We start from the raw sequence: 21207 nt of genomic DNA, 5'->3' as shown, positions 1-21207 counted from the left end.
CAGCAGCTCACAATCATCTGTAACTCCAATTCCAAAGGATCCAACACCCACTTTCTAGCTTCCTTGGGGGTTTCACACAACATGGGTGCACTTGCATATGCGCAGGCAAAACACTAATACACATAAAAAATAAAAATAAGTAAAAGATGACCAGACAATCCTTTCAGTGAGCCTGACAGACTACAGAAGCGGGGAAATCAGAAGTGTTTGTAACTGATGGAAAGATCCAGCAGAGAAAGAAAATCTGACAATGTGTGTGGGGGGGAAGACGGCCACTCTTGAGACGGCAAGGGGGGAGCAAGTGAGGTGCTCTGAGAACAGATCACTGAGGTGCAACAGTGGAGAACGGGAGATGGGCCCTAGTGTGGGAGGGTAGGGGAGATGAGGGAGGACAGAGGGTTTAACCAAATGGCCTCTATCTTATCAGTAATAGAATCAACATGACCAACTGAAAGGCAAAAGGGGGAGCTCTGGACATCTGAGGAAGGGGATGATATAATTCTCTAGGACACAGTGATGGAAAATACACCACAAGGGCCTGTTTTCTCATATAACCTAATGATGAACCCCACAACCACCAACTTCCAAGTCTTCATTCAGCAGTAATTCGTCATCTCAAAACTTGGTCTTGACGATATACTTTAAACATATTTTGAAATATCCCCATGATGTAACACTTATTTTTTAATTTTATCCGTGTTGCCTGCATGCATAGAAGTGCATGATGTGTGCAAATACCCATGGAAGCCAGAAGAAGGTGTCAGATTCCATGGAGCTGGAGTCAGAGACAGCTGTCACGTGGGTGCTGGGAACAGAACCCTGGCCCTCTGCGACAGCAACCATCTCTTCAGTCCTGTGACACTTACTTAATAAAATCCTTTATATTATTTCAGTGTCGTGGATGTCCCGAGCTCAAACTTTTCAGTAGAGCTGAAGGTAGACATGGGCTTGATATAATCTACTGAGCTGTAGGAAAAGTGTTTGCGCCTATTGTTTTAAACCTGGTGTGTGGCAGAATAGGTTAGCTTTCCAGATGCTAACCTCAACTACAGGACTGCTCTGGGAGTACTGCTGATGATAACCTCACGGTTTAGCCACTGAGATGACTGTCTCCAACAATGCGAAAACCCAATTTATTGGTCCACCTCCTTTTCAACTATAGACTACCTCATTTTGCATCTCAGAAGTTACTTGGGGGGGGGGGTCCTTGTTGAGGCAGGGTCTCCCTATAGCCCCGAGGAAATAGCCAAGAAACAGAAAAACTGTTTAGTCTTACTACTACTGTCTGGCACTGTGCCAAGTAGGCACTGAAATTTACTAGATAGCAGTCATCTTTTATTTTTATGTGTATGAGTATATTGCTTGCATGTATGTAAGCGCACTCATGTTGTGCAATGCCAGCAGATGTCAGAAGAGGTTGTCTAGATCCCCTGGAAATGGAGTTATGGATGGATGTTAGCCACCATATGGGTGCTGGGAATCGGACCCAAGGCTTCTGCATGAGCAGCCAGTGCTCTTAACCACTGAGCCATCTCTCCAGCCCCAGCAGTCATCTTCTCGACAGAAGTGACAAACTAATGGCAAAGTCTAAGAACGAGAGGGTATTATCTGCCTTCCTTGACCTTACTACACTAGATACCATGGTTATAGGACAGACTGATAACCAGAATTGGGGGGGCAGGTTCTTTCCACAGACTGGTCAGAATACTTTCCCCTTGGTTGTTTATGAAATACTCTGTGCTGATCTCAAGAGTCAAATCCTTGCCATTAGCACACAGGCCAGAGAGTTACTCTTGCTGTCCAATTCTCATAAAGGCTACTGGCAAAATGAAACTATGTAGAACTCTTTTATGGATGACTAGAAACTGCTAGTGTAACAGAAGTACCCTGATGGGCCCTGTTAGCAGAGCCAGTAGTGAATATGCCTTGTTGTCTTTTGCTACAGTTAACACTGGGCAGAGAACCCTTTTGGTGACTGTTATTCAGATAGTCTGTCTCTAAATTTATGAGTTCCACATACTGCAGGTTGAAAATTGCCTTTGTATTAAACATGCAGACTTACAATTACTCCTTAAACAATGACAACTATACACAGCATTTACATTGCATTGGGTATAGATGACTTTGTAGGAGAGGATGTGTCTAGATTGAATTCAAATACATTGCCATTTTATTTTTCCTTTAATATTTATATTTTATGTGTATGAGTGTATTGCCTGCATATATAAGTACACCCACCTGTGCTGTGCAATGCCCGTGGAGGTCAGAAGAGGACGTCAGATTCCCCTGGAACTGGAGTTAGCCAATATGTGGGTTCTGGAAATAGAACCCAGGTCCTCTGGAAGAAAAGCCAGTGCTCTTAACCACTGAGCCATCTCTCCAGCTCCACTTTTGTCATTTTTATAAGGGACCTGAGCAGTGGCTGAGCTGGTTAGTTTTTGTTAACTTGGAAAGAAGGAAATCTCAGTTGAAGAACTGCCTCCATCAGACTGGCCTGGGGCCATGTCTGTGAGGCATTTTCTTAGTTGTTAACTCCTGTAGAAGGGTCCAGTCCACTATGAGCAGTACCACCACTAGGCAGGTAGGCTTGTGCTATGTAAGGTAGCTGAGGAAGCCAGGGAATGCAAGCATGTCTCCTCCATGGTTTCTGCTTCAGCTCCTGCCTCTGCTCCTGGTTGAATTCCTGCCCTGACTTCCCTCAATGATGGGCTGTGGTCAGGAAGTGTAAGTCAAATAAACCATTTCCCTCCCAAGTTGCTTTGGGTCAGTGTTTTATTACAACAGAAAGCAAACTAGAACACTGCTAGACTTTGGGGGACCCATGGATTCCAAGGGACAACTGTGGCTAGTTTCTGTCACTAGCTAGTAAAAATATTCAGGCACCTCTTGAAAAACACCAGACTTTTTTCTGACAGTCCCATGAAGTAGCCCAGGTTAGTTTCAAACTATGTAGTAGCCCAGACCAATCTCAAGCTCATTATCTTCTTACTTTAGCCTCTCGAGTACTGGGATTACAAATGGGTGTCAGACCAGTACTCTTTAGATAAAGAGTTTGACCCACATAGGCTCTAAACCTGCACGGCTTCATGGCTTTCTTTCCTTCTTCCCACTATTCACCTCCTCAAGGCAGCTGCTAAGATTATCAGCTCACCTGCCCTGAGGATTTTTCCTTAAGATGCTAATAAAATTGTAAAAGCTAAAAAAATATAGGCAGTTTGAAAGGTTTTGATAATTTGCTGACCCCCAGTTTAAGAAACAAGCCAATTTATCAGAAATACATATAGATTTTTTCAGGTAGGAAACTACAGGGTTTTCTGTGGTTAGTTCTACACATCTGAAGCCTCCAATAGCTCCAGAAGATACCTCCTCCTAAATGATCAGGGTACCATCCATTTCTATTTTTCATGTCTTTGCCATAAATCAGCTAAACAAACTGCCTCTTTAACTTCAACCTGTTTTTCTGCAAACTAATATGACTAAACTTAACTGCTATGACTAAAGCCGCACTCCAGGAGCAACGTCCAATTGCCTTGTGCAACTGCCATAAAAATAACTATTATGTGCTAGACACTTCCAATGACCTTACTCTGCGTGGTAGAGGAACTTATCAGTAGGTATCGGACTTCTCCCCATTTTCCAACTTAAGAGTTTACGCTGACATAGAGACGGAAGACGGTAAAACATTTGGAACTGCCCAAAGCCAGAAATGGATTTAGAGCACAGCATGTGGCTCAGATCAGCAAGCTGTGTTTATTTTCTTTTGATGCACAGGTTTAAGTGCATATGGAAAGCAGAGTTTGATATCAGGTATGTCTCCTTCTAGTGCATTCCTCTTTATTTCTTGAGACAGGGTCTCTCACTGAACCTAGAGCTCACTGATTGGCTAGACTGGCAAGTCAAGTGAGTTTCAGAGATCCTGCTATCTCCACCCCTCCAGACTGGGATTATAGGACCATCAACATTTTAGCTCAGGAACAAACATGTGTGGCAAGCACTTTGCCAACTAAGCTGTCTTCCCAGACTGCATGCTGTATTTAATCTGCAACTTTGTGGAAACAGTTCCTGTTTCTCATAGGTAAGTGTGGCCTACCTTTGCATCACATTCTTTCTTCCTCTATTTATACTGACATTCTAGTCATCCTTCAAAAGCATGGCTCTTTTTAAAAAGTCCTTTCTGCTTATCATGTATACATCACCATCAAGTGGGAAACTGAATTGGAATGCAGTCCTGAAATAAAGCATTTACCAAGTAGTCTGAGGAGGTAGGAGCGAGAGATCACAACTTCAAGGTCAGCCTGGGCTAAATGGTGATAGAAAAAAACAAAACACAAAACAAATGGCTGGCAAGATGGCTCAGCAGGTAAAGGTACTTGCTGTCGAGGCTGACAACCTGAGCTCCACCCCCGGGACCCACATGGTGGAAGGAGAGAAGCAACTCCTAAGCAATAGCACTGGCCTGGAGTCGCCCCCCGCCCCCGCCGCCCCAGTAAATAAATGTTAAAAAAATAAAAGGAAGAAAAAGAAATTTATCAAGTAGGCTAGAAATGAGGTATGACAGGCCTTGCAGGCAGAGACACAGATAGAAAATCAGTTTGCAAGAGACCCCATATGTGAAGTACAGAGAGCTATTGTGTCACACTAAGGAGCACATGGAACAGATAAGGAGCCAGATCAGGCCAAAGGGCACACATTTTTGGCCTGCAAATGGTGAAGTTATAAAATGATTTCAGAAGAAAAACAATCTTAATAATTGTGCATTAGGAAAAACAAAAATACTCTGGGAAATGGTGGAATTGGCTTGGAGATTACACACCTGTGATAGGGGAAGACCAGAAAGACAATGGAACATGGGCTAACACTGTGTAGGAAGGGCTGTCTGGATGACTCGGGTTTCTGGTTTAGTTACAGAGTACATTTTGTCAGCGTTAATCTTCCAAGCAGAAAACACTGCAGGAGGAAGAGGGTTGGAAATGGAAGGTGAAGTGAGATCTGGGGACATCTTGACCTGAAAAGTTGATGGAACACCCAGGCAGCTCGGTGTGTAGAGTGGGTTTAAGCTTTGAACTGGTGATAAAAATGTTGGAGGTATTTTAGCTCTCTGGAACCATGAGGAGAGGAGGCCAATCAGACAGCGTGAAGGCCAAGTATGTAAGTCTGATAACCAGTGTCTGAGAGAGGCCAGGGAGACAGCAGTGTAAGGCATATTGACTGAGAAAGAGTCAGAGGGGTCTATTTTCATTACTTATTAATTTTATTAATTTATCAAGTTACTCCTAAAGCAGACCACATGTGTAACTTAATAAATAGATCTCAAGCAACAGAGGAGCACGGGGAGACAGGGTCACAAATGCACACAGCTTTGGCCAGGTGCACCCCTAGTGGCCTGGTGCGATCTACCACGGTGGGAAGAAGGGTGAGAAGTGCAAGTGGAGAAGAGAGGAGGGCTCCAAGTTCGAGGAAGCTCACCACTGCACTACCAGCTCCCGTCTCGGGAGGGCTTTCCTCTATGTATACTTCTGTTATTGCAGGATAAAATGAATACATAAAACAGCATTATCAGTTCATGGTATTTATTAGCAGGGTTGTTTACAGAAAAGATTTTCCACTATTACTTTAGACATAAGAATAGTTGTTTATCTCATGTGACCTCTTTTTAGAACTTTTATTTTTAAAAAAAATCAAAAAACTGTATCTGAGAAGGTTCTAGTACCAATTGTTTTAAGAACTGCAGCGGCTTCTGCTTTATCCTTTAGTAACTCCGACCAAACAAGGTGTAGAACTTGGCAGGGTTCTTGCCGCAGATGCACTTGGCTCCAGGCTGCAGTTCACACAGTGGTTTGAAAGGAATGCAAAGGCTTTTAGCTCCCATGGAAGGCGCACCAGGCTCCACATCTTGATCCCTGAAATGAAAGAAACAAGAATCCCACTCACTCCTGCTGTACTGTAATCCCTTCTCAGGGCAGCACCTCCTGAGCTCTATCCCAGAAGTCTGTTTACCTGGCAGTGGTCTTCTTGATCCAGTCTTCACAGTCAATTTCCCCACAGAATGGAATCTGTGCAATCTAGTAAGAAAGGAAAGTGTTCTAATGCCTAAAAAGGAATAGCTGAGTTCTCTTTATACCTTTAAAGCAAAAACAGGCATGTCTCCCAGTCCTTTTTGGGCCACAGTACCTCTGCACTTAGGCCTTTACACAAAGTATCTTGAGTAAAACACTGAAATGTCCTGAAAAATGGACGGTAACGCGGTAAACACCTGCCGTAGCTCCTTCATTTCAATTCTGAACTGCTGCCTGGTCTACATAACTATGGTTATCGGGAGGATAAAGGAAATGATTAAAAGTAAACTGATTTCAAAGTAATGTTAACAATAACAACGAGGCAAGTCTCACTTTTATGGATGAGTGAATAATTTTTCTTTAATTTTCATTTTATGTGTATGTGTATATTGTCTGCATGTATGTGAGTGCTCCCGTGTCACGTAATGCTCGCGGAGGTGAGGAGAGGTGGTCGGATCCCCTGGAACTGGAGTTAATGGACAGTTAGCTGCCATGTGGGTACTGGGATTCTAACCCAGGTCTTCTACAAGAACAACCAGTGTTCTTAACCGGTGAGCCATCTCTCCAGCTGAGTGAGTAATTTTTAAAGCATAAAAGTTTATGAAAGACAAAAATCATTTTGTTATTGGGGGAAACAACCTTTCCATTTTTTTCTTTCTTATATTATTAACTAATGGGCAGAACCCAGAGACTTGGGATCTTATCTTTATTTTAAATTTACCACCTATTTGAAAATTTCGAGCTGGACCTGGTGGCACAGGCCTATAATCCCAGCTTCTTAAAAGACTGAGGCAGAAGGATCACAAGTTCAAGGCCTACCTTGGCTACCCAGTAAGTACAAAGCTTGGGCAACTCGAAAGACCTGTCTCAAAACAAGTTTAAACAAAAGAGAGAGTTTCAGGCTGTAGATCAATGGTAGAGTGCTTGCCTAGCATATGCACAGACAGGATTCAACTCACGGCAGCCCCTAAAAAGGAGGAAAAGAGGGAGGAAGAAGAGAGAGAAGGAATCTCTAGCCTTGATTCTCTTTCAATAAAACCTAAATATTTTACTAAGCCAGCTTAAGGTTTGTGCCAGTTATGAACACTCAATGTTTCACACCACAGAGGTGTGAAATAACAACTGCAATAACAACTATATAACAATCCTACAAGAATGTCTGAAGGTCAGTGCTAATGTTAATGATGGGAAGAGGCTTCCATCAGAAATACCAGCTAAAGGCAATCCAGAGAGCTAGGAAATGGAAACCCAGAAGACATTAAAGGGTGAGCAGGTAGCTCAGCAGATGAAGGGACCTGCCACCAACCAAGTTTGACAACCCAAGTTCAATCTCCCAGGAGCCATATGGCAGAAAGGGAGAACTAGCTCCTGTCAAGTTGTCCTTTGACTTTTTTACACACACACACACACACACACACACACACACACACACACACACACACACACACACACACACACACACAGAGTAAAAGGTAGAGAGACTATAGGCAGCAGCAATATTGCTCAAACTTTTCATGAATTACCAGTGTTCTACACTCAAATTAAGAGTTCATCTGTAAGGATCGTGAGTTCCAAGTCACCCTGATCTACAGCAATGCCTCAAAAACAAATCCGTTTCTCTGCAAACCCTTCCTTGTGCACTTGGAATCTGGTTAAACATGTTTCAAAAAGGCTTCTCTATTAGAAGTAAAAGCAAAGAGATGAGGAAATTAGAGAGACGAATTCGGATGAACATGAACTCCAAAGAACAGCAAACATTCGCAATCTAAGTCTCACATTCACTCAGTGAAATGTGTCAGTCTAGTTCCCCAAGCCCACAAACTGTGTTCTGATAAACTGCCTTCAGACTTACAGGTGTGCCCTGCAGGCTTGGGAATGGACGGACAGAAAGCTGGCAAGACTGGACAGCCGCATTTCGAGAGAAGATTTTTTTTTTTTTTTTTTTTTTGGTCTTTTTTGATCTTTTTGAGACAGCATCTCCCTGTAGACCCAGCTGGCCTGGAACTCGCTATGTAGACCAGGTTGGACTTGAACTCAGAGATCCCTATGCCTCTACTGGGATTAAAGGTGTGCACCACCATGCCCAGCAAGATGTCTTTTCTTTAGAGGCTGGGTCTACAAAGAAAAGTTTTTAAAAAGAAATTCTTTAATTTTGGTTTTTTGCTGGGTTTTTTTTTTTGTGTTTTTGAGACAGGGTCTCCTTGTAGCCCCAGCTGGCCTCGAACTCACCGAGATCCGCCTGCCTCTGCCTCCCGAGTGCTGGGATTAAAGGCGTACCTGCCCTTTAAAAAGAGATTCTTTGCTCAACAAAAACCGAGGCAAAAGACTCAAGATCTATGCCAAAGTCACAGCTCTTTCCCGGCACTGAGAATTGTAAACCATTAGCATTTGCAAACAAAAAGCATTTTTTAAAAATGCACATTTATAAAACACTGTGGAATGTTTTCAAATTCAAAATGGTTACGGCAAAAGAACCAATCTGAAAAAAAGTTGTATTTGGACTCATAAGTGGTAATTTTATTTAAAAATTATGCTTTAATCCATTCCTAGTTCAGAGTAAGGCTTGTGTGATGAGACCTGTAATTTCTAGCTACTTATGTGTGGCATTAATATAAAAAGGGTAGTATTCATTTTTAGTTATTTATTCAGCCTTGAGGTGGTTTTTAACTTCTTAATCATTTCTGTAACTATGCTTCCAATTTTCTTCACAATAAATAATGTCAGAAATTTTTTAGAAGAAAATGTTAATGAGAATAAATAGCAGCATTAGCACAGAGTCTGGTGGCACAGACCTGTAATTCCAACTACTTGGGACCTGAAACAAGGGGATCCAATGTTCAAAGACATCTAGGCCTATGCAGCAAATCCCAGGCTAGTCTGGACAACTTAGAGAAACCCTATTTCTTTATTATAAAATAAAAAGGAGTTCAGTGGTAGAGCTCTTCCTAGCAGGCATGAGGCCTGGGAGTCAATCCCCAGCACTATATAAATCGAATATACTAAAATGAAAAAGAAAATTAGCAACATTCAAAACTCAGTGATGAACAAACTAGCCTCTCCCTCCTGTCATGTATACCGACAAATAAAAAAAAGAAAACAACAATAAAAACAACCAAACCTTTACAACATTTAAATTCTGAGGATCTTTTCTTCCTTGTCCCCTCCTAGTAAACACAATTTTACTGACAACAGCCTCAAAGGTTACTCGCTGGTCAGTCAGCACCCCTAAAGCTGACCCTGTGAGACAGAAAGGGAAACACACCTACTACTACATGCAACATACAAAAACATTGCTCTCTGTGTTCTCTGTGCATGTAACCAAAATACCCCCATTGTTCTTTAAACCGTTCTACAAAAGCAACTAACCATACTCCTAGTTAAGGAAAAATTTTAATTTAAAAATTAATGGAGGAAGCTGAGCCTGGTGACACAAGCCTGTTCTCCCAGGAGGGAAGGCTCAGGAGGCCTAAGCCAAAAGACTGCAAGTTTAAGATTCACGTGGGCTATTGCATGAGTTCAAGGCCAACGTGGGCAACTTAAGGATCCTTACTCAAAATAGAAAGTAAAAAATAGGCTGGAGATATCGTTCAGTGGCAGAGTGCTTGCTTATTAGCACATACATGACCTTAAATTCAATCCTACCATGGGAAAAAAATGACGCAAAAAGAAAATAAAGCATAAACTGCAAAGAAAGGAAAACACATGTAGGCAATGGCTATATAGTCTCTAGCTTTCTATGAGAAGCATGCAGCTTGATTTTATATATATTCCAAATACTGAAGAATTAGGAATCTAAAGGAGTTTTGAGATTAGCTATTTTACATTTACTTTAAATAGTAGTAAACTCAGAGTCAGATTAATTTTCCCAGCTCATGCAATAAGAGACGTATTATTAGATTGCACCCACAGAACAAAACATAGCCTCACATTCTCAACAATCACTAAGAAGATCTAGAAGGAAGCACACTAAAATGTGTTGGAGAGGTCTAGCTTCCAGGATCGGTCTACCATGTAGACTGGGCTAATTTGTTTAGACTCTGGCCCATATTTTCTCATTTGTAATCTGGAGACACAGGTCTTGCATATTCAACATATACAACAGAATACAAAAGTCCATAAGTGATTCACTCTAATAATACACAATGCTGAACAATCCTCTTATGTAACTGTCTTTAAAAGGGATTAGTACAATGTGTAAGTTCAGTGACTTTTAAAATATGATTCATTGGTGTTTTTATATTCAAAACGTTCTCAGGGTAGAGGTGCAGTTTAGTGGTAGAGTGCTTATCTAGCACACATAGACCTGGAGGCAATCCCCAGCACTGCAGAAAACAAAACCAAGACCAAGAAAACTGCTTTGAAATCTACCTTTCCGGAATCCAGTGCTTTCTGGAAGTCTTCCAGAGTGTTAGCCACAACCATGTGAGTCCTCAGGTCTTCAGAGGCTCTACCAAAACAATCAGAGAACACATACTTTTCCTTATAAATCTGACAAAGCTTTTTTTAAAATCACAAGATAAACAGAATTTAATGAAAGAATAACCCAAAAGTCAGAAGACCTCAAGTTGAATATTAACTTCCTTACTAGCACAGCTACTGTCAGGAAATCAGTCACATTAATTCTGCATGACTGAAAGCCTAAATGTATGGGATATTTGCCCATACACAACAGGGAATCATGACTTTTGTTATTGCTGTTAAATCTCTATTGCCCAACACTCTAGTCCTGGCTGTAGCACATACTGCCTGTGAGAGTCAGTTATTTTTTAAACCCTCTGGTATACTTTTCTCATCTATAAAACTGGAAAAAACAGTAATAATGTAGTACAAAGTACATAGTTCTCTTCTAATAATCAAACGAAGGCATGAACATATTAGAACAGAGAAAAGTGTACAAATGTATATTATTGAAGTCACCTTCCCATTATTAAATGTCCCCTCCAAATCTCCCCCCATCTGCCACCTTTTTTATAGACAGGGTCTCAATATGTAGCCTAGGCTGACCTGTTCAGGGGATCCAACACCCTCTTTTGACCTCCTTGGGCACTGCACACCCACAGGTACACTTACATGCATGCAGGCAATACACTCATACACATACAGGAAGAATAAACATTTTTTAAAAACATCAACTCCTGGGCTGGAGAGATGGCTCAGCGGGTAAGAACACTGGTTGTTCTTGTAGAAGACCTGGGTTCATATCCCAGCACCCACATGGCAGCTAACAACTGTCCGTAACTCCAGTCCCAGGGGATCCGACAGCCTCTTCTGACCTCCATGGGCACTGCACGACACGGGTGCACTTACCTACATTGTGCAGGCAATACACACATACACATAAAATTAAAAAAATAAATAAAAATTAAAAAAAAAACAACAACAACAAAAAATCAACTCATAGCCAGGCGTGGTGGCGCACACCTTTAATCCCAGCACTCAGGAGGCAGAAGCAGGAGGATCTCTTTGAGTTTGAGGTCAGCCTGATCTACAGGCCAGCTGGGGCTACAGGGAGACCTTGTCTCAAAAAGACCCCCCAAAAAAAATCAACTCATGTTTACACATTCAGAATGATCATATTCTAACACTCATACAAAAAAAATGAAAAAATATAACAAAATAGTTTTGTTAACTATATTTGGATACTGAGCCTACAGGCTGTTTGTTTTTTTCTTTGTGTTTTTTCTGTCACAACTCTTCTATAATGAACATGTGTATCTTTGTAGATAGAAATTATAAAAACAAAACAAAAAACTGTTAAGAGTAAACTAAACATAAACTTAGTATGGACCTTACATATTAAAAAGTACCAAGATTTGAATGTAATTGAATGAAAGTTGCTAAGAGTGTATTTTAAGGGGCTGGAGAGATGGCTCAGCAGTTAAGAGCACAGGCTGCTCTTGCAGAGGACCCAGGTTTGAGTCCCAGCACCCACATGGCAGCTAACAACAATTCCTAACTCCAGTTTCAGGGGAACCCAACACCCTCTTCTGACCTCCATGGGCACTGCATGACACAGGTGCACTACATACATGCAGGCAATACGCTTATACACACAAAATAAAAATAATAAATAAAAAAATTTTTTAAAAAAGAATGTATTTTAAATTGGGAGTAGTGGCACTACCTTAAAACTAAGGGGTCAGGATCTTCAGGTGTGAGGCCCAGTCATCTCCACTCCCAAAGCACCCAAGTGACTGAGGAGACAGAATGGCAGGAGTTGCACCTACAGCACTACTTGAAAGAGCGCTAGGCAGGGTGCTGTCCAACCCCACCTGACAATGCTACCTGTCCTAAACTAATCAAGAGGTTCTTAGCTTTGGCTCCTCAGAATCCCTGGGGAACCTTATATATATATGTAAATTATGTGTATGTGCATAAGTGCAGGTGCCCCAAGGGAGGCCAGAGGCATCACTGGATTCCTCTGTAGCTGGAGTTACAGGTGGTTGTGAGCCACTCATTGTAGGTGCTGGAAACCAAACTCAGGTCCCTCTGCAAGAGCAGTACCTGTTCTTAACCACCGTGCCACCTCTCTAACACTGCAACTGCTGAGTCCTGTGTAGACCACTTAAACTATTATCTCAGAGAAGGTATCAGGTGCTGGTATTTACTAAAGCTGGGTTCTACCAACCTGTGCCTAGCAGGTTAGAATCAAGGCCTCAATCCCTCACATTTATGTGTCACAACAGCCTGATGAAGTTAACCCCAATAAACCCAGAAGACCGACTATTGTTTCAAACCTCATAGGAAGCAATTAGAAAAACCATATATCAAAACCCTGAATCAAGTAAAAAATTAAGTGGCCTTGGAAGTTCAGAGGGAAAGATTACGTTCAGTTGCAATATTCTAAACATTCCTTGTTTTAGATCTAGAATGTAAGGTAAAAACTGAAAAGAGACACAGTAGTGTAGAGTTACCTTGTGAAGAGGTTAAGCTGGATGTCTTCCAAAATGGCTTGAAGTTTAGTCTCGGCCTCCTTTTCAGCAATTGTCAGCTTCTCTCCAGTGTCTCGCCTGACAGCTACAAATTGACAGGTTTTCATATCCCGTGGCCCCACTTCCAGTCTGATTGGAACACCCTATAAAACAAAACAGACCTCACTTTAAGTCTGATTGGAAATCCCTATGAAATAAAACAGGCATTTAAAATGGAGCAGTGTATCTTCAGCTGAATACAGACGTATTTTATGGCTGTATCTACCATAAATCTAAAACACCCAAACAAGAAGGCAGGTAATATTCTTGAGGCACTACAGAAACGTATTCCAGTAACATGGAAAGAGTCCACTGCCCATGTGGTCAGCACTGAAGAAGCTTTCAATGGAGAAGTATCTGGAGGAGCATTCCAATTTCCTTAAAAATGGCACATAATATATGGAGGAAAATGGGGCTATCTGAAGTCAAAGACGCCTCAATCCACTAGGGGCAAACACACTGCTACATTCTTGACTCATTCATGGTATAATGGTGTACTTTGGCTGGGACACCCTGGCTTGGGAAGAGTTACATAACAGTTCCTATGTGCTACTCAGACTGCTGGTCCTGGGACTACAGTCTGAGAACCACTATTCTCTCAGTTTTCACCGAGGAACTTAAAGACATGTGAGTTTAAGACTTGTGAATATTCAATTCATGTGAATTTCTCTCACTGAGGGGACTAAAACCCTGTTTAAGGTTTAGGGAGACCTTTCACTTCCAAAAAAAACAAACAAACAAACAAAACAACAACAACAACAACAACAACAACAAAAAGTAGGTTTTAAATTCTTATTTTTCGGTCCTTTTTTGAGACAAGGTCTCCCTGTAGCCCCAGTTGGCCTAGAACACATTATGTAGACCAAGCTGGTCTTGAACTCACAGAGTTCCACCTGCCTCTGCCTCCCAGAGTGCTGGGACTAAAGGCATGCACCACCACACCTGGTTCTTTTTTTTGAATGATCCTCTAATATTGGATTCCGGCACTGTAAGTCAGGTGCTTCTACATGCAGTTTAGCTGCAGAGTAGCTAGAGGCCAAAGGAAGATTTAAGTTATGCTAGAAATCTGATTTGAACCTGAATACTTGAACCTGAGTATTTGAATCTGAGTACAGGCTCACCCAGGGACCACAAAGATGGAGATAGGAGCCACATTATAGGTGGACAGGGGGATAAGAGAGGAAAGGGAAGAGTATGGACTCAGAAGTCCTGGCTACATTTTTCTTTCATTTTAATTAAACTGTTAACTTTAACATTTTGTACCAAACCCAGACAAGTAAAAATTGGCTCAGAGAAGTGGGTACTGGTAGCATTCATCAGCTATTTCTAGGTAAGGAAAAAGGATCTGTAAGTGACACTGTGTGGTAAATAAAAAGTTATATTAAGAATATCAAACCAGGGCCGGGCATGGTGGCGCACGCCTTTAATCCCAGCACTTGGGAGGCAGAGGCAGGCGGATCTTTGTGAGTTCGAGGCCAGCCTGGTCTACACAGTGAGTTCCAGGACAGCTGGAGCTACAGGGAGACCCTGTCTCAAAAAGACCAAAAAAAAAAAAAAGAATATCAAACCAGAATTTAAACAGACTTTGCATATACAGAGTTAAAAAACAGTAACAACAACAACAACAAACTGATGGTCAACAATGTTGATGGAATTGCAAGTGCAGAATTAACCTCTCATCACTTACTAGTCAATCACAATGGCCAGGATCCATCATTCTGAACACCTTGCCATACAAGTAACTTCCTGATAGAAACACTATGATATGACAACCAAATGAGGCTTATTTAATGTAAACAAAAACTTAAAATGATGTCTATTCTAACATAATAAAAATGGGCTTTCACAAAACTTTTAGGTAGACAGGAAGCAGTGTTAGGAATCAAAGCCAGGGCCAAGTGCCCTGTAAGCACTCTACCGACTCCCAGCTGCCACAGAAAATATTTTAAGTTAAGCAAATATACACTTCAGTAATCCCTATTACAAGATATGAACTGTGCTGGTGCTCAGCACTTAGGTTAAGATATGGGGAAAGTAATCAAAAAAAATACAGAGAAACTCTAATTGGGGTGCAGCGTGAAAGACACACTGAGGACTGTTGTTACCTTGAGCTCCCAGTGATTGAATTTCCAGCCTGGAGAATAATTGTCTCGGAGATCAACTCGAACGCGAATGTTGGCGCTGAGCAACCGCCTTTGATATTCACTGCACTTTGCCATCAGCGCCTCTCTGTCGTCCTCAGACAGGGCGTTCGTGATGCCACAAGGAATGACCACCACCTAGACTCCAACCAATGGAACAGCACACAGTGAAGTCCTATCCAGTACCGTCCAGGAGGTAACAGCTGCCAGGGATGGAATCTTTCACTTGTTTTGTCTTGTTTTTTTGAGACAGGGTACTCCCAGTGACCCCCACCTGGCCTGGAACTCACTATGCAGCTCAGGCTGGCCTCTATCTCCCGAGGGCTGGGACCAAAAGTGTGCGCCACCTCACCCAACTTGAGGTAATGTTTTTAATATACATAATTTTATTACAGTTAAAAACACAAAATGCAGCATACTAAAAAACTTAAAAGCTTGCTGATGAGAGAAATTCTTAAAAAGTTTACTATGCCATTATACATGAGAATTCATTAAATATTTAGGGTTATTCAACATCAAAAGTTTTTTTTTTTAAATTTACTTATTTTTATTTTATGTGTATGTGTGTATTGCCCACACATAGGTAAGTGCACCCGTGTCGTGCAATGCCCACGGAGGTCAGAAGAGGCTGTCGGATCCCCGGGACTGGAGTTACGGACAGTTGTTAGCTGCCATGTGGGTGCTGGGATTCGAACCCGGGTCTTCTGCAAGAACCACCAGTGTTCTTAACTGCTGAGCCATCTCTCCAGCCCCCAACATCAAAAGTTTTAATTTTAAAAAGTATTTTGGGCTGGAGAGATGGTTCGGCGGTTAAGAGCACTGACTGCTCTTGCAGAGAAGCCAGGTTCAATTCCTAGCACCCACATGGTGGCTATGAACCGTCCTTAGCTCCAGTTTCAGGGAAATCCGAAGCCCTCTTCTGACCTCCGCAGCATTGCATGACATGGGTGCACTCACATACGCACAACACACTCGTACACATATTTTTAAAAAGTATTTTATTTATTATTTCTATGTGTATGAGTGCTTTGTCTACATGTATCCAAGTGTGCCACATGTATGTAGTGCCTGTGGAGTCCAGATGATGAGTTCCCTTGGAATTGGAGTTACTGATGATTGTTAGCTACCATGCGGTGCTGAGGACAAAACCTGGGTCCTCTGCAAGAACAGCCAGAGTCCTTAACCCCTGAACCATCCCACCAGTCCCTTGCATCTTTTAAAAAGCATTTTCTCTATAAAGAATTTCATCAAGCCAGGTGTGGTAGCGCACGCCTTTAGTCCCAGCCCTTGGGAGGCAGAGGCTGGTGGATCTCGGTAGTTCAAGGCCAGCCTGGTCTCCATAGTGAGCTCCAGGCCAGCTGGGGCTAGAGGGAGACCATGTCTCAAAAAGACCCCCCTGCCCCCCTCAAAAAAAATTTCATCAGATACACAAAAATCTGTAGTTTTCATACTGAGGCAAATGTTGAGCTACATTTGAATTCACATCTGAACAAAACAACTGCCTGAGCTCATGGTAAAGGACATTTTACTCTCCACTTCCATCTTCTTCTTCATCTTCCTCTCCTTCTGGTCTGCTCTTCTCTGAACCAGGTGGCCTGCCAGGGCCCTTCTTTCCTGCTAGACTTTTGGCCCTGGCCGCGTGCAGCAGTCTTCTGAGTCCTCCTCCTTTGGTCTGGCTGCCTTTTGTTCGTATGCTCACTTTTTGGAATGAATCAGATCACACCTCCCTCCCCAGGGTTTCTGCAGTCCCCCAGTGGACAGGCCTGGGTGTTTTGATCTTTGGGCAGATATTCAAACAGGAAGATGCCAGATGGTGGCATCTGAGGAGCACTGAAGTCTTTTTGCTTTCCTTCTTATCACCTTTGGGAGAACATACTCTTTATCTCTGTTACTTTTTGCTACATCTCCAAACTCTGATTTTCCTTTGAAGACATGGTTTTCTACCTCTCCAATTATTTCTTGGCAGAACTAACCAAAGACTTTAGGTATTTCTTCTTGTTGCTACTTCCGGCAGACCTGCACGAAGGCAAACAAGGGGCAAGTCCACATGGCCCTGCAGCTTGTCTTTCTCCTCTTGGGTCTCACCATGAAGCTCTGGCTGGCCTGGAACTTGATATGTAGACCAGGCTGGCATTTGCCTTCTCAGTGCTGGGACTAAAGGCATATACCACCAACCCTGGCATAAGACTTGTTTCATGTGCTTGGCAGTGGGGGCGGGGTAGGGTGGGGGGTTGTGATGATGATGATGGTGCCAGCAGAGGCATCGAATGTCTCTGGAGCTGGAATTACAGGCAGTTGCACGGGTGCTGGGAACCGAATTTGGGTTCTCTCCAACAGCAGTATGTGCTCTGAGCCAACTCTCCAGCCTCAGGTCTCTTGGCTTCGATGACAAGAGAGCGTGTCCCCAGTTCAGACACTTCTTCCCCAAGACTCCAGCATAAGTTTACCGCTAACACAATCCTCAGTCTGTTTTCTAATAATCAAATCTTACCACAAATCAACCTGTGTGGTTTGTAATCTATACATAACACGTAATATGTTATAGAACACACACACTGAATGCATTTGACCTATATTTTATTTAACCAATTCTACATCATTTCAAAAAGTTGATTTCTAAAAATTTTTACACCAAGTAACCTTAAAAATTCTAGAAACAATAAAAATGCAAATATCTACAGTTCCACAATTAATATTAAAAGAAGTCTAGGCCATATTCTATGTTGTTTCTAGTATCAGAGAATTCGACCCTTTTAAATTTCCTTTGTAAACACGTATCTGTACCTTGAGGAAAGAAAAAATAAGCAGAAATATCTTCTTACCTGAACGCAGGCTACACGGGGTGGTAACACTAAGCCCATGTTATCTCCATGAACCATGATCATAACACCTATAGTTCGAGTTGTCAGGCCCCAGGAACATTGGTATGCAAACTGTTTCTCTCCTGGTGTCTTTGGATCTTCAAATATTATTTCACACATTTTGGAAAAATTCTGGCCTAAATGATGTGATGTCGCTCCCTTAAATAAGGATAGAAATATAAGCTTTAATATTAATAACCTACTATGCCTTTGAAAATAATTACAAGATCATATTCTTTAGAGTACCACTACATATACTGTTTATGTCCCTTTTTGACAGTAAGGTTTCAAAACATGACCAGACCAGGATTGGTTAAAAAGGAAAAAAAACTGTACAAATGTTTTGCTCTGAGCAGTCCTGTTCAATAGGAATGACTTTGTACACAAGGCTTTACAAAGGGCCCATGTTTGGTAATTAGCACCAAATCCTGACTTCACTGATGCTGGAGATGCACAACAGGACAGCTGTGCTGCTATGACCCAGAAAGCTCAGTTCTCCTCTATCTCTCTCCCCCCGCTTCTCCCGTCTTTTGAAGCAGGGTCTCGTTGTAGCCCAGGTAGGTGTAGAACTCACTATGTAGCTGAGAATGACCTTGAGCATATGATACTCCTGCCTCTACCTCCAGGGGTGCACCATCCCAACTCAGTTTATACAGTGCTGGAGCTCAAACTAGGGCTTCATGCAAGTTGTACCCCAGGGACTTTTTTATTCATCTCAAAATCAACTATTAATAAGGTAACAGGAAGGTGTTTTGTGATGTTTAAATCAGGTTAAATTTATCTCAAGAACTCATCATTTCTTTTTTTATTATTATTTTTATTTTATGCGTATGCGTATATTGCCTGTGTGAGGACAGAAGAGGCTGTTGGATCCCCTGGAACTGGAGTTAGGACAGTTGTTAGGTACTATGTGGGTGCTGCAATTCGAACCCGGGTCTTCTGCAAGAACCACCAGTGTTCTTAACTGCTGAGCCATCTCTCCAGCCCGAAGAACTCACCATTTCCTAGTGGTAAAATTTTCAAGATCCTTTCTTTCAGCTTTTTGAAATGTAGACTACATTATCATTATTATCAATAGTTACCCTGCTATTACAGTTTTTGTTGTTGTTTTGAGATAGTGTCTTATTATACAGGTCAGGCTAGCCTTGAACTCAAGATTCTCTTGCCTCTACCTTTAGAGTATTGTGACTATAGGCATGTGCTACCATGGCTAGCCACAGTGTAACTCTGTGTTCCTATGTAACCAGAATCTAGTGCCCACTGATCAACTTCTATTCCCCTCGGGCTCCAGTAACCACTATCTATCCTCAACTTCCATTGGGAGTTAACATATGTATGAGATCATACATGTATGTGCTACCTGTCTTTCTGTGCCTGACTTACTTCACACATAATCTTCTCCAGTTCCATCTATGCTACTACAAAGGACAGGAATTCATTCTCTTTTAGGGCTAATATTCCATGGTACATATGTGTATTTTATATTCCAAATGATGGACACACGCTCTCTCCATTTCTTGGTTATACTGCTGTGCTGAACAGAGATGAGGATGTCTCCTCAAACTACATTTCAACTGGATTCACATCGAGGAGTGGCAGTAGTGGATCAGGTGATAGTTCTGTTTTTAATTTTCTTGAGAACCTCAATACTGTTTTCTATAATATCTGTCCTAACATTTTTAATAAGCATCTACTTCTCTGATGACAGAGGAAACTGCTGGGCCGGCCACAGACTGTGCGTGTTCGCCTGTGAAGGAGCAGCTCTCTGACCTGGATGGCCCGCCCACTAGCAGAGATGAAGGCTTCTATTGTGGTCGTGTAGTCTCCTCCTGCAAACTTCTCCTTCTCTGTCTTTCTTCCCTTCACAACAGGGATTGCCAAGAGCTCTTCATACACTTGAGCATAGAGTTCAAGGATCTGCAACACCTGTCAACAATTAAGGATACATTTACCCACTACAGATCTGTGAATCTACACTGTCTAAAACTGCTTTGGAAAAAGCACTTGTTAAAGGAGACAGTGTGAAGTTTAAGAAGATGTCTGACAAAAAAAAGCAGTGAGGGCAAATGACATTCTCAGATGGATATAAATGTGGAATATAGGAGAAAATGCTTGAGCGGTAACAGCAATCAGCAAAACTCACTGGAAAACAACTTCAATCATGTGACTATAAATTTCTAAAAATTAAAACCCAAAATTTCCAAATGAAAATTTAAAACAATACATTTCATTTATAATTCTCAAATCTACGTACATTTGAATTAATTTTGTTTTTAAACAAAGTAAAAAAGCAGAGCCTGAACAAAGACACAAGACATAAACAACATGCAACACAACTTCCTCCACACCTCTTCAGCTGCCTCCTCAAAGGTAGCAAAGGCACTGTGTCCTTCCTGCCAGAGGAACTCACGTGTGCGGAGGAAAGGCTGTGGGTGCTTGAACTCCCAGCGCTGAAAGAGGAAAGGACACAGCTGGTCACTATCAAAAGCTTTCCAGTTTTTGTTAGTAACTTTATATGATCAATAATGAAAAACAAGGGCTGGAGAAGTGGCTCAGTGGTTAAGAGCACTGGCTACTCTTGCAGAAGACCTGGGTTTGGTTCCCAGCACCCACATGGTAGCTAACAACCACCCATTAAAACTCCAGTTCCAGTGGATGTGATGCCCTCTTCTGGCCTCTGTTGGGATTACATGCATGTGGTACACTTAAAAATATTTTTTTAAAAATTTTTTTAATTTATTTTTATTTTATGTGTTTTGCCTGCATGTAGGTAAGTGCACCCATGTCATGTCCGCAGAGGACAGAAGAGGCTGTCAGATCCTTTGGAACTCGAGTTACGGACAGTTGTTAGCTGCCATGTGGGTACTGGGATACAAACCTAGGTCTTCTGCAAGTACAGTCAGTATTCTTAACCACTGAGCCATCTCTCCAGTCTTTCTTTCTTTAAAAAAAAAATTTAATGATTCTTTGAGAATCTCATGCAATGAACGTATTTTGATCATATCTATCCTAGAAAGTGGACCTCAAATCCAATTAAAGAGTGGTTGGTTACTCCCATGATTCTTGTGTCACTATTGCGCCGGTGATTCTATCTTGCCAGGCCAGTTGTTATTGTAGTTCACAGGATTCACAGTTGGGTGCGGTGGTGATTATTTTTTTCTCCTAGTACCTTGCATAG

The 21207-nt window shown here is 41.9% G+C and overlaps 1 protein-coding gene across 2 annotated transcripts in view; it reads right to left on the bottom strand.

Moving 5' to 3' along the window:
• Window positions 1-5553: 5553 nt before the first annotated feature.
• Window positions 5554-21207, bottom strand: part of Eprs (glutamyl-prolyl-tRNA synthetase) — a 72110-nt gene continuing 56456 nt past the window's right edge. For both annotated transcript variants that reach the window (XM_008826799.3, XM_029560464.1), the window contains 8 exons: window positions 20378-20479; window positions 19800-19955; window positions 17991-18188; window positions 15133-15306; window positions 12971-13131; window positions 10425-10503; window positions 5998-6062; window positions 5554-5900 (listed from right to left, as the gene is read on the bottom strand). In XM_008826799.3, the coding sequence (XP_008825021.1) occupies window positions 5750-5900; window positions 5998-6062; window positions 10425-10503; window positions 12971-13131; window positions 15133-15306; window positions 17991-18188; window positions 19800-19955; window positions 20378-20479 (1086 nt within the window). In that variant the 3' untranslated portion in view covers window positions 5554-5749. The remainder of the gene's footprint in view (window positions 5901-5997; window positions 6063-10424; window positions 10504-12970; window positions 13132-15132; window positions 15307-17990; window positions 18189-19799; window positions 19956-20377; window positions 20480-21207) is intronic.

The sequence above is a fragment of the Nannospalax galili genome, unplaced genomic scaffold, assembly GCF_000622305.1.
Source record: "Nannospalax galili isolate Female #2095 unplaced genomic scaffold, S.galili_v1.0 scaffold592, whole genome shotgun sequence".
NCBI classification, from domain to species: domain Eukaryota; kingdom Metazoa; phylum Chordata; class Mammalia; order Rodentia; family Spalacidae; genus Nannospalax; species Nannospalax galili.
The sequence above is the reverse complement of the archived record's forward strand: the minus strand, read 5'-3'. Positions and strand labels throughout refer to the sequence as shown.